This window comes from Podarcis erhardii (genome assembly GCF_964252035.2).
Source record: "Podarcis erhardii genome assembly, chromosome: 6".
NCBI lineage: Eukaryota > Metazoa > Chordata > Lepidosauria > Squamata > Lacertidae > Podarcis > Podarcis erhardii.
The window spans coordinates 89740884-89752980 of NC_138510.1; the positions used below are offsets into that span (position 1 = coordinate 89740884).

The 12097-nt window shown below is 44.0% G+C and overlaps 2 protein-coding genes across 2 annotated transcripts in view; one reads left to right on the plus strand and one right to left on the minus strand.

Annotated features, from left to right (window-relative positions):
• The window catches only part of NIBAN1 (niban apoptosis regulator 1), a 98778-nt gene that overhangs the window by 56458 nt on the left and 30223 nt on the right, over nucleotides 1–12097 (plus strand). The window contains exon 6 of the mRNA XM_081865782.1: nucleotides 9862–9977. Within this exon, the coding sequence (XP_081721908.1) occupies nucleotides 9862–9977 (116 nt within the window). The remainder of the gene's footprint in view (nucleotides 1–9861; nucleotides 9978–12097) is intronic.
• NOS1AP (nitric oxide synthase 1 adaptor protein) overlaps nucleotides 1–12097 on the minus strand; it is a 226750-nt gene that overhangs the window by 54675 nt on the left and 159978 nt on the right. The gene's annotated exons all lie outside the window — the stretch shown is intronic.

The window sequence follows — 12097 nt, forward strand, 5'->3', positions numbered from 1 at the left end:
CCGTTGCTCTTTCCCAGTTCCTGCCAACCTAGCAGTTCGAAAGCATGCCAGTGCAAGTAGATAAGTAGGTACCGCTGCGGCGGGAAGGTAAACAGTATTTCCGTGCGCTCCAGTTTCCGTCACGGTGTCCCGTTGCGCCAGAAGTGGTTTAGTCCTGCTGGCCACATGACCCGGAAAGCTGTCTGTAGACAAACGCTGGCTCCCTTGGCCTGAAAGCGAGATGAGTGCAGCAACCCCATAGTCGCCTTTGACTAGGACCCCGTGCAGGGGTGCTTTATCTTTCACCCCTTTTCCCCCCACCTTCCACAAAACTGCTCTCAGTGCCTCCTCCTGTCAGTCCGTGTTCACCTGACATTATCCAAAATCCTTATGTATCCTGTACTTTGTTATAAGAAACTACTGTCTGATGCAGTTGTTTCTCAAACCAGCTTCACACTGATTGAAGTCCTTAAGCCATTCCTAAATTGTCTCAAGCTAAGGTACAAACCTTTACACAGAGTAAAGGCATACTTGGCCCTGTCAACACTCCCTGGTGTGTACACAAACAGAAATAAATCGAGGCTGTTTGCTGATGCAAACAACTAGGTAGGAAAAAGCTGTGAAATGCGCGATGGGTTGTAATTTCACTGCACTCTTACTGTGGTAATGTGAGCACACCTGAAGTCTGACATTCATTTTTATGCACATGGATTTTACCTTGTGCAAACATGGATCAAAGTCTTACTTTTCTGCTTGCAAATTGCTTGACAGGTTTCTGCTATTTGCTCAACTGTAACGTAATCCTGCGGTTTATGGCAGTCACAGAATCAGGAACAATTGATTTGGCTGGGTTGTCCTTAATTGCATTTTAAGATTTTGGGCTTGATGCTTTTGTGCTAAATAACAAACCGTCTGAGGAGAAAAACCTTGTGGATTTCATTGCCTTCCAGTGACTTGGCTCTAAATGTTAAGTTGTGGGTGAACATATCAGATGACACAGCGATTCTTCAAACAGCTCTTGTTTATTCACAGGCCAGAACAGAACTGAACTGAAGGGTTCAGTCAGCCTGCTTATATAGAGCTCCAGTACAACGTAACTGTAGCAATTCTCTAAAACTATCCAATCACTGAATGTCACTTTTGATCCCTTATTTGCATAACTATTTACAGTATCCCCCTGCTGGCCCAGGGTGAGAACTTCAGTACATAACACTAAAGGCTTGGAATGTCACGAGCCTCTTCGTGTAAAACTAAAATGGAACTAAGACAAAGGAAGATCAGCAGTTGCTGGTCTTACTGCTGATCAGAAAAAGGGTATTAACAGACATCACCTTAGCTTGCATGCCTTCTGTTTGTTTACCTCTGGTTCTGCTTCCTGAGGCCTGCTTTATCTTTCACCTCACACAGATAACCTGCACCTGGTTGGCTTTTTATAAATCTGGGGGTATGGAATGAATTCTAAGATGGTGCCGGATTCATGCATTGTCTATTTCGGGGGGGGGGGGCTGTGGCGGGAGTCCAAAATTCACCACCTTTGAATTGCATTCAGATTTTACTGTCTGAGGCTCAAAAAACGACACATGACACAGAATATATTTTTTGCACTTCCGTTTCTTTAATTAAAGATTTACATGCTGCTTTTTACTTAAAACATGCCAAGCTGTATGATTCCGTGATTTAAAAGAGAATATAATGAAATTACATCAAATTGCCCCCCCCCAAAAGCAATAAAACAACAAGATAGGGTCAGCAAATATTTTCAGCAGGGGGCCAGTCCACTGTCCCTCAGACTTTGGGGGGGGGGGCTGGACTATATTTTGAAGGGGAAAAAATGAACGAATTCCTATGCCCCACAAATAACCCAGAGATGCATTTTAAATAAAATGACACATTCTACTCATGTAAAAACATGCTGATTCCCGGACCGTCCATGGGCTGGATTTAGAAAGCGATTGGGCTGGTTCTGGCCCCGGGGCCTTAGGTTGCCTACCCATGAGATAGGGTGTTTGAAAATGCTGCATAGTAACTAAGTGAGAGACAGTTCACCCACCAAATAGATACTTATCTGCAAATGAGGCATGACAGATGAGTCATCACCACAGAGGTGAAGACTTGCGGAATCAAAAAAACAGCAGAGAGAACTTTGATATCACCTCATTTGTCATGTTTCTCAGTGGAGGCAGTGCACACATTCAGCTATGAGTGTCAGGACAAAAAAATAAAATAAAAATCAAGTATACTTCTGTAATATGCAATTGTGGGCAGCATTCGAAACTCCTATTGTTCTAGGGGCGTTTTGCGACAGGGAATTTCATGAATGTGAGCAGTTCCTGAGCTCTAAGCGCAAATACTCATTTTCAGCTTTGTGTTCTTATAAAAAAAGTGTGCCTAGGCAGTCCGTTGCTGCCCCCACAACCTAGGTTTAAGGTGCCATTTAGCTCCTAGCTTTCAAATCCCAGTTTCTAACACTGATTATGGGGTCACTTTATACTGTTGGAAATATCAAGACCAAATCCTAGTAGTAGCCCATATTATTGGGACCTTAATTTCTCAGTCTTTCTTAATATTCTCTCAGTAGCTCAGTATTTTAAATTGGTGCTGTACTATCCCAACCTCCATGCACACATTAATTCTCATTCTCTCTCTCTCTTTCTGCTGAACCAAAACAGGCCAGATGTAAATTAACAGAACATATGAAGAAAATAGGATCTTAATGAAAAATATTTTTATTAGCGCATTACCGTCGTGTTTAGGCCGGAAAAATAGCATTTACCATTCCGCTAAGAATAGTGCTTTTAGTTTAGCTGTGCTCAGCTTCCACATCTCACAAAATAAATTTGTTTCTTTTTCCTTCTTTGCTAGCTAACATATCAAACTAATAACTTTGCTTCCAAAAAGTGAGTCATTGTGCCTCAGCCCTGTGGAATGAATCAAGATGTAATTGTGCTGTGCTACAGAGCAGGCAAATCTACCTCATAAATTTTGGTATAAGTCTAGTTTTCGGATCTCAGTAATGAAACGTCTAAAGATTACATAATTATTTTGTAGGGCTTCTCTTAGGAATCACTCTTCTTTATAAAAATGGATCCCACCCCACCCCCCGCCACCATCTGCTGAAGAGTTAGAAAAAGCAAGTTTGGACAGATCTATATTTAAGTTTAGTGGTGATAGAATGAATGCTCAGTTGGTCAGGATTATGTCAAATAATGCTGTATTGCCAAATATTTATCGCATGCAGTGTTGCTTTGACTGCTTTTTTCCAGTATTTGAAAAGTCTTTAGTAGTGTAGTAATGGGTGTTTTGAATGTCTTTATTCATTCTGATTACTCTGAGAGACATCATCACGTGAATGCGACTGATGTGTAAATTGTTCTTGCCCTAGACATTTTGTGCAGTGTTGCTATGTGTCCCATAATATTTCAGGCCAAACACTTCCATCAATTTCCTTCATGGCCTTTAAGAGGGAAAATAGCCTTTGGGTAAATTGATGACCCCATGTTCCTAGCATCTGCTCTGAAAAATGACTAATAGCCCCAAACTGCGGTCAAACCTGTTTTGCTGTCAAAAAAGCATAGTGAATTGAACTATTCAGCTACTTAAGGAAATGATATGCACTATGTAAGTTAATCCATTTTAGAAGGATCTGCTCTCTTGTTGAGCTGAGATCCTGTGATTCCAGCTTAAATGAATATTATTTATTTGCTTGTTTATATTTTTAAGAAAACCTTCCCATCCCACAGTTCCCTAAGGCAGCCCACAATCAGAAAGTAAAACAACAGTACAATGCAGCAGAAACAGCAGTATAACAGAGCAAGAGCTAAAAATCAAAATAAGCTAAAAAACAAACAAAAACACAATTCATAGTAGCAGGTGTTAAAACAAACAACCCAAAACTCACACCAAAAGCTTGGCAAAAAAAGGAGTAGTTTTAGCAGAACACACACACACACACACACACACACAGTTACCAGACCCAATTCACATGCTACATCTAACTTGCGCATGAGAGTTTGGGACCATATTTGTGCACACCATGGAGAAGCATGAACTGCTGAGCCCCAGTTGGGGCTCAAAGAAATTAGTACATAATTATGAGCACCAAAACATCATTAAATATAAAATGGTCATGCCATAATTGCAGAAGAGTAAAATTGATGGCTATTTTTTGTTTTTTTAAAATCCATTCACCATCTCCATCTAATTGTCAAGAAATTCAACTCAGTATTGATCCAGAACAGATTCCAACGTATAGTTAGCAGAGTAAAAACTTAAAACACGTTGCGGGATCCCCCTCCCCCAATACAGTGGTACCTCGGGTTAAGAACTTAATTTGTTTTGGAGGTCCATTCAGGTTAAGAAACTGTTCTTAACCTGAGTTACCACTTTAGCTAATGGAGCCTCCTGCTGCCACCGCGCCGCCGGAGCACGATTTCTGTTCTCATCCTGAAGCAAAGTTCTTAACCTGAAGCACTATTTCTGGGTTAGCGGAGTCTGGAACCTGAAGCATATGTAACCTGAGGTACGACTGTAATAGACCAGAGGCAACTGTATTTCATCCAACAGAGCTTTACTGCTACTTGAAGGCAAATGAGCATAACTTATAATAAATGAGGCAAATGAGCATAACTTATAATAATACTAAAACCTAACGCTATATACAGAACACCACACCAGATGAGAGACAGAAAGAGAGCGAAACCCAGGCTCCTTCTGGCTTTACTTTTATAGTCAGCATGACAAAAAGAGATAAGAGAACCAGTTTAAGCTTCTCTGAAGGAATCACCCAAACATCATAAACGTTCTGCTGGCTTCTTTCACACAGAGAAGCTTGTAGAACCCTCTTGAATTAATTAGAATAGGAAAGATCTCTCTACACGTCAGATCAATGCTTTCTGTACTAAGAAATGCAAACTGACACTAATAGTCAATTCCTGGTCTTAAAGCAAGTCTTTTGCCTCTGATTCTCACTGGTTTGCCTTTAGCAGATTGGATATTGACCCAGCAAATGTTATCTTTGAGGTTTAATTGGGTGTTTGGGGTTCAGATCTCACCTCTGCCTTGTGCTCAGTTTCTGTAATTGGAGTTCTTGTTATTAAATATACCAAGAAAAAAGCACACCAAGAACTCAGGCCAATGTAAGTTTCAGTAGTGGGAGTGGTCCCTACTCACAAATCAATAATCAATAGTAACAAAAACTAACCCATTCAAAAGTATGTATTCTGACAAGGATTACAAACTCAAATAGAGGTTACAAACTGTAACAGAGATTACAAACTCAAACTCATAAAGATATGTATAACACAATACAGTGGTGCCTCGCAAGACGAAATTAATTCGTTCCGCAAGTTTTTTCTTCTTGCGAGTTTTTCGTCTTGCGAAGCACGATTTCCCATAGGAATGCATTGAAAATCAATCAATGCCTTCCTATGGAAACCGCCTTCAGACCAGGTCCGGGGACAGTCTGTCCCCCGACCTCTTCTGAAGGCTGGGGGGGGGGGACAAGGGCTTTTCTTCCCACCGCCAGCCTTCAGAAGGCTGTTCTGAAGGCTGGCGGTGGGAAGAAAAGCCCTTCTCCCCACCTCCCGCCCCACAAGCTCTGGGGACAGGAGGGCTTTGCTGCTGCCCACCAGCATTTTAAAAGCCCCCGGGACAGCGGAGGTCTTCTGAAGGCCAGCGGGGGGCAAAAGTCTTTGCTCCCCCCCGCCTGCCTTCAAAAGCCATCCGGGATAGCGGAGAAACGTGCTGCGCTTCTCCGCTATCCCGGGAAGGCAGGCGGGGGGGGAGCAAAGACTTTTGTCCCCCGCCGGCCTTCAGAAGAGGTCCAGGACCTCTTCTGAAGGCTGGCGGTGGGCAAAAGTCTTTGCTCCCGACGGCCAGCATTTTAAAAGCGGTCCGGGATAGCGGGAAAGCATTGAATTGAATTGAATTAAAAGAGGTCCCCGGAGATTTCCCTATGGGCTTTCTTCTTGCGAAGCAAGCCCATAGGGAAATTCGTCTTGCGGAACGACTCAAAAACGGAAAACTCTTTCGTCTTGCGAGTTTTTCGTTTTGCGAGGCGTTCGTCTTGCAAGGCACCACTGTAATTTGTTATAGAATTAGGGATAAGAGTTTATGAGTAGAGGTAAGTTGATGTTAGAGCAGAAGTCAGAAATCAATTATAGATTAGAAACCAGGACAGGGCCCTGTTTCGATGTATTCACCTTCACCAGCCAATTTTTAAAGGGTTATTGAAATATACTCAGAGTCGAGAGTGGATTTCATGCTCTTTATTCAGCTCATAGTGGTGAGGAGGAATGAAAGTTTCCCCAAAGTATCTGCTTTATATACATTATTTACACAATGGGCTGCACGTGATTGGCTAATTCCAGAATTCTCCTGGAGGCCAATCAGGTTGTGGATTCACTTCCATCTGGAGCTGGATTGGGTGGCCCTGCAGACCAATCATACTGCTGCATTGTTCTAGGACCAATCAGACTTCTGCATTCTGAATCCAATTGTTCTAGAACCAATCAGACTGCTGCATTTTGGATCCTATTGTTCTAGGACCAATCAGACTGCTGCCTTTGGATCCTATTCAACTCAGTACATAACAGTTGTGTAAGTTTGAAGACTTTCGGATAAATATATCCTGTTATTTTCTACGTGTGGGTAGAAAAGCTCAAGATACACGTGACTTCCATGCTGAGTTTGTAATCCTTGTCAGAATACATACTTTTGAATGGATTAGTTTTTGTTACTATTGACTATTGATTTGTGAGCAGGGACCCCTCCCACTATTGAAACTTACATTGGCCTGAGTTCTTGGTGTGCTTTCTTCTCAGTTTCTGTAATTGGGCAGGTTACCTGCCCCCATCTAGTCCAGCCTTTCTGACGGTGGCCAGCCAAATATGTCTGGGGAGCCTATAAGGTGGTACTGAGGGCAGCAGTCTCCCCCTGTCACTTGTCTCTAGCATCTGGTATAGTGCCTCCGAACATGGAAGCTCCATTTAGCAACCGTGATTGATGGGAGGGGCGTTCAGTGAATCCACAGTCATGATTGATGCAAAAAAAGGTTCAGCAGAGTGGGGGGACACACGTAACCCCCTCATTTTTTGAAGGAGCCAGCTGCCACTGAGTCCCTTGCAGCTTTTACAAGATACAGTGGTGCCTCGCAAGACAAAAAGAATCCGTTCCGCGATTCTCTTCATCTAGCGGTTTTTTCGTCTTGCGAAGCAAGCCCATTGACAGTTTAGCGGATTAGCGCTATTAGCGGTCTAGCGGCTTTTAGCGATCAGCTGTTAAGCGGCTTATCAGCGGAACAGCTGATAAGCGGCTTGGCGGCTTAGGAAGGGGGGGGGGTGAAAAAACCCCGCGGGAACTCGCAAGATTTTTTTGTCTTGCGAAGCAACCCCATAGAGAAATTCGTTTAGCGAAGTGCCTCCAAAACGGAAAACCCTTTCGTCTAGCAGGTTTTCCGTCTTGCGAGGCGTTCGTCTTGCGGGACACCACTGTACCCCTTTCCCTCCCACAGTCAGACAATAAAAATTGTCGAAAGATGTAAGGACTAATTCTATCATTCCATCTAAAAGTTCGTGGACATGAGAGAAGCCCTATCATCGCTAGCTAGGGTGGAGACATCTTTGTTTACATGCAAATGCCAGCCTTCTTGTTGGTCTCGTTGTCCTTGCCCTGGATAGGGATGAGCACAGCTCTTAAATATGAAAACACATGACTCAGAGTCCCCACCACCAGGGCAATAATTGCAGCTTTTGTGTCTTCCTCTGCCCAAAACCTTGCACTGGCTGGGAACTTCCAAGCAGCTGGTCCCTCTGGTGGCAAAAATGGTTTTTACAAGTGCTCTTGCCTGCAGAAAAGTGGATGCTTTAACAACCTCACACTTCTTGTGGCTGCACCCAGTGATTGCTGTGCTAGCACAATATTGTATCACTTAAAAATGGGGTTTGCTTGGTGGTTGAGCTGAAGGTATACTCAGCGGCGTAGCGTGGGTTGTCAGCACCCGGGGCAAGGCAAGTAATTTGCGCCCCTAACCCCTAACCTGCCGCCGCTGCCAGCTTCTTCTTGCTGCTGCCTGGGCTGGGGTATTTACGGTAAGGTAGCCACGGCGGCGGCGGCGGCGGGTCTGTGTCAGGTGATCTGAGGTGAGTTGCCGCTGGCGCTGCCGCCCAAACGACGCCGCTTGCCCAGAGGAGGAGGAGGGCAGAGAGGCGAGGAAAATGCAACATGGCCCAGCAGCTGCAGCGGCGGCGGCGGCGGGGGGCTGTGAGGAGGGGCTGCCTGGTGCGCGGGGACCGCAGCGAGCGCTGAGAGCCTCTGCCTGCCGGACGCCTTCAGCCCGGACGTGCGCACAGCTCGTCGGTTCTGCGAGACATGAGGCTCTGCTACAACCTGCGCCCGAGGCTCTTCGGCGACTCCGGAGGCAGCGAGTGCCCCCCCATGTTGCGCCCGGTGCGGCTGGCCCCCCCTGCACCCCCCACGCTACGCCACTGGGTATACTTCTCCAAGTCTGAAGTTGCCTTAAGCTGCTTTCCTTCTCTGTCTTTTATTTAATTTAACTTAATTAAAATTAAAATTATTATTATTAAAATGTGTGTATTTCCCTCCATCTGAAGATCATACAGCAGTTCACAACATAAATATACAAAATGAGAACACAAAATACATAACAAACACAAGAACAGAAATAAACTTATAACCCGGAACACAAACTTTTACATTGTCGTTGGACCAACTGGAGAAGCAGGTGGGACTGTCCTTTGTTATTGCAAGATTTCTCTATGATGGGACAATAAGATACCTAATAGTGAGCGTTCCAGATGGGAGGGGGCAAAATCAAGTTATTGCCACTTGCATTAAATATCGGGAAAGAGAACTGTTGCTGACAGAACAGGACTCCCCTGCGTATTTCTTCATGAAGAAGATTAATAAGAAACTCAACCCTGTGAGTGAATTTAAAAGTCAATTTTTACTGAGGTTTCTGATGATCACAATGCATCAATGCTCCCAAGATGTGAAGTAGGAGTACAAATACAACTCTTTTTTTCCTAATGAAAATCGTCAGCATCTGAAATCTGCAAATGCACCTTTGCCTCTGCGCTCAAAATTCCAGTTTCTCTACACATTTATTAAAGTGTTGTACAAAATGGTAGCCATTTCTAACTGCTGGCTTAGAAATCTTTGTGAACTATATGGTTTAATGTGTTATTGATTATCTGTAGATTGAGTTTTCCAGAAATCTACAAAATCTTGAATATGTTTAGGTAAAGTATTCATCAAAAATTTGTTAGAAACATTCTAAGGATGATGGTTACATTAATTACAGTGGTGCCTCGCAAGACGAAAAGAATCCGTTCCGCGATTCTCTTCGTCTAGCGGTTTTTTCGTCTTGCGAAGCAAGCCCATTGACAGCTTAGCGGATTAGCGCTATTAGCGGTCTAGCGGCTTTTAGCGATCAGCTGTTAAGCGGCTTAGCGGCTTAGGAAAGGGGGGGGAGCGGAAAAAACCCGCGGGAACTCGCAAGTTTTTTTCGTCTTGCGAAGCAACCCCATAGAGAAATTCGTTTAGCGAAGCGCCTCCAAAACGGAAAACCCTTTTGTCTAGCGGGTTTTCCGTCTTGCGAGGCGTTCGTCTTGCGGGGCACCACTGTATTATTGTTCTTCATTCTATGATTGACTTTGTCTTATAGAAGATATTGGGGAAAAGTACAGCACTTTTCCGTGTATAACATGCCCCCATGTATAAGATGCCCCCTTATTTTGGGGGACTGAAAATTCAGAAAATAGGGGGGAGATAGCAAGTTGTTGAGCTTTTTTGGGGGGAGGATTGCCCCAAAATATTAGCACTTGCTAATCCAAATCAACAATTCCTATTCTTTGTTTCTTTCAGATTATTTCAAGCAGGCCTCATTTGAAGCTCAAGCCTTTTTGGAAGCTGTCCAGTTTTTCCGTCAGGAGAAAGGCCACTACGGGTCATCAGAAATGATAACTGGCAACGAAATTCAGGTACTAGCCAGGATACTTGTGGTAACAATAAAGGAAGAACTGTACAGAAAGTTTGGATCAAGGAAAAAACAGCAACAACCCAAATTGGGTCAAATGCCATGGCTGTTGAGCCATGCACCAAATATTGCTTTCCCCTCCAAATAATAATAATAATAATAATAATAATAATAATAATAATAATAATTTATTTATACCCCGCCCATCTGGCTGAGTTTCCCCAGCCACTCTGGGTGGCTCCCAATCAAGTGTTAAAAACAATACAGCGTTACATATTAAAAACTTCCCTGAACCTTAAGATGTCTTCTGAATGTCAGGTAGTTGTTTATCTCTTTGACATCTGATGGGAGGCCATTCCACAGGGAGGGCGCCACTACCGAGAAGGCCCTCACTACCGAGAAGGTTCCCTGTAGCCTCACTTCTCGCAATGAGGGAACCGCCAGAAGGCCCTCGGCACTGGATTTCAGTGTCCGGGCAGAATGATGGGGGTGGAGATGCTCCTTCAGGTTTACAGGACCGAGGCCGTTTAGGGCTTTAAAGGTCAGCACCAACATGGCATGCTTCTCCACCCCAGGACAACAAATAATAAAAGACAAAGTATGTCAGTTTGCATTTCTTAGTACAGAAAGTATTGATCTGATGTGTAGAGATCTTTCCTATTCTATTTAATTCAAGAATCTTCTCTGTGTGAAAGAAACAAGCAGAAGGTTCATGATGTTTGGGTTATTCCTTCAAGGCCATGCTGACTATAATAATAAGGCCAGAAGGAGCTTGGTTTCACATTTTCTTTCTATCTCTCTTCCTTCTGTATGTAGTATTAAGTTTTAGTCTTCTTAAAAGTTATAAGTTTAAGTCTGTGCAACTGGATTTCTTATGGCCAGTGCCAGTCCTGAATGTATTGGATTTGTGACCACGATGCCCATTTGCCTTCACTAGCAGTAAAGCTCTGCTGGATGAAATATTAATAGCTTCTGGTCTATTTTTTGGGGAATCCTGCAACATGTTTAAGTTTTTACTCTGCTAACTATACGTTGGAGTTCTGCTCTGGATCAATATGGAGTAGAATTCCATTGCAAAGTTTGTGTCCTGTAATTGCAGAGTGTTGAACATGTCAATAAATCCATTTAGATCTACAGTGGTACCTCGGGTTACATACGCTTCAGGTTACAGATTCTGCTAACCCAGAAATAGTGCTTCAGGTTAAGAACTTTGCTTCAGGATGAGAACAGAAATTGTGTTCCGGCGGCGCGGCAACAGCAGGAGGCCCCATTAGCTAAAGTGGTGCTTCAGGTTAAGAACAGTTTCAGGTTAAGTACGGACCTCCAGAATGAATTAAGTACTTAACCCGAGGTACCACTGTACTATTATTATTAGTCACGAATAATTTCAGGCAACCTTTTCCCAACCTGGTATCTTCCTGATATGTTTCATTACAACAGTCTGTGTTGGTCGGGGCTCATTGTAGCCCTGTAGTTCTGGAGGGCAACAGGTTCAAGAAGCCTGATTTCAGGGGAGGTGTTGACATTTTTTCTCCCCCTTGATTTTTTTCTTCTTCAGCTTTTCTAGCAAATGATACCTGCTACAGGAATAGTTTTACCTCCAAGAATGGATCTGAGTTGTTGCATAGAATGACAAGTGGTCAACATGGTTATAGAGTTTTAAAAATGACTTTAGGTGTATTTGAGGGGGGTGTGTATTTTTAGTTTAAGGGACGCGGGTGGCGCTGTGGGTTAAACCACAGAGCCTAGGACTTGCCGATCAAAAGGTCGGTGGTTCGAATCCCCGTGACGTGGTGAGCTCCCGTTGCTCGGTCCCTGCTCCTGCCAACCTAGCAGTTCGAAAGCCCGTCAAAGTGCAAGTAGATAAATAGGCAGGAAGGTAAACGGCGTTTCTGTGCGCTGCTCTGTTTTACCAGAAGCGGCTTAGTCATGCTGGCCACATGACCTGGAAGCTGTACGCCGGCTCCCTCGGCCAGTAAACCGAGATGAGCGCCGCAACCCCAGAGTTGGCCATGACTGGACCTAATGGTCAGGGGTCCCTTTACCTTTACAGTGGTGCCCCGCAAGACGAATGCCTCTCAAGACGAAAAACCCGCTAGACGAAAGGGTTTTCGGTTTTGGAGG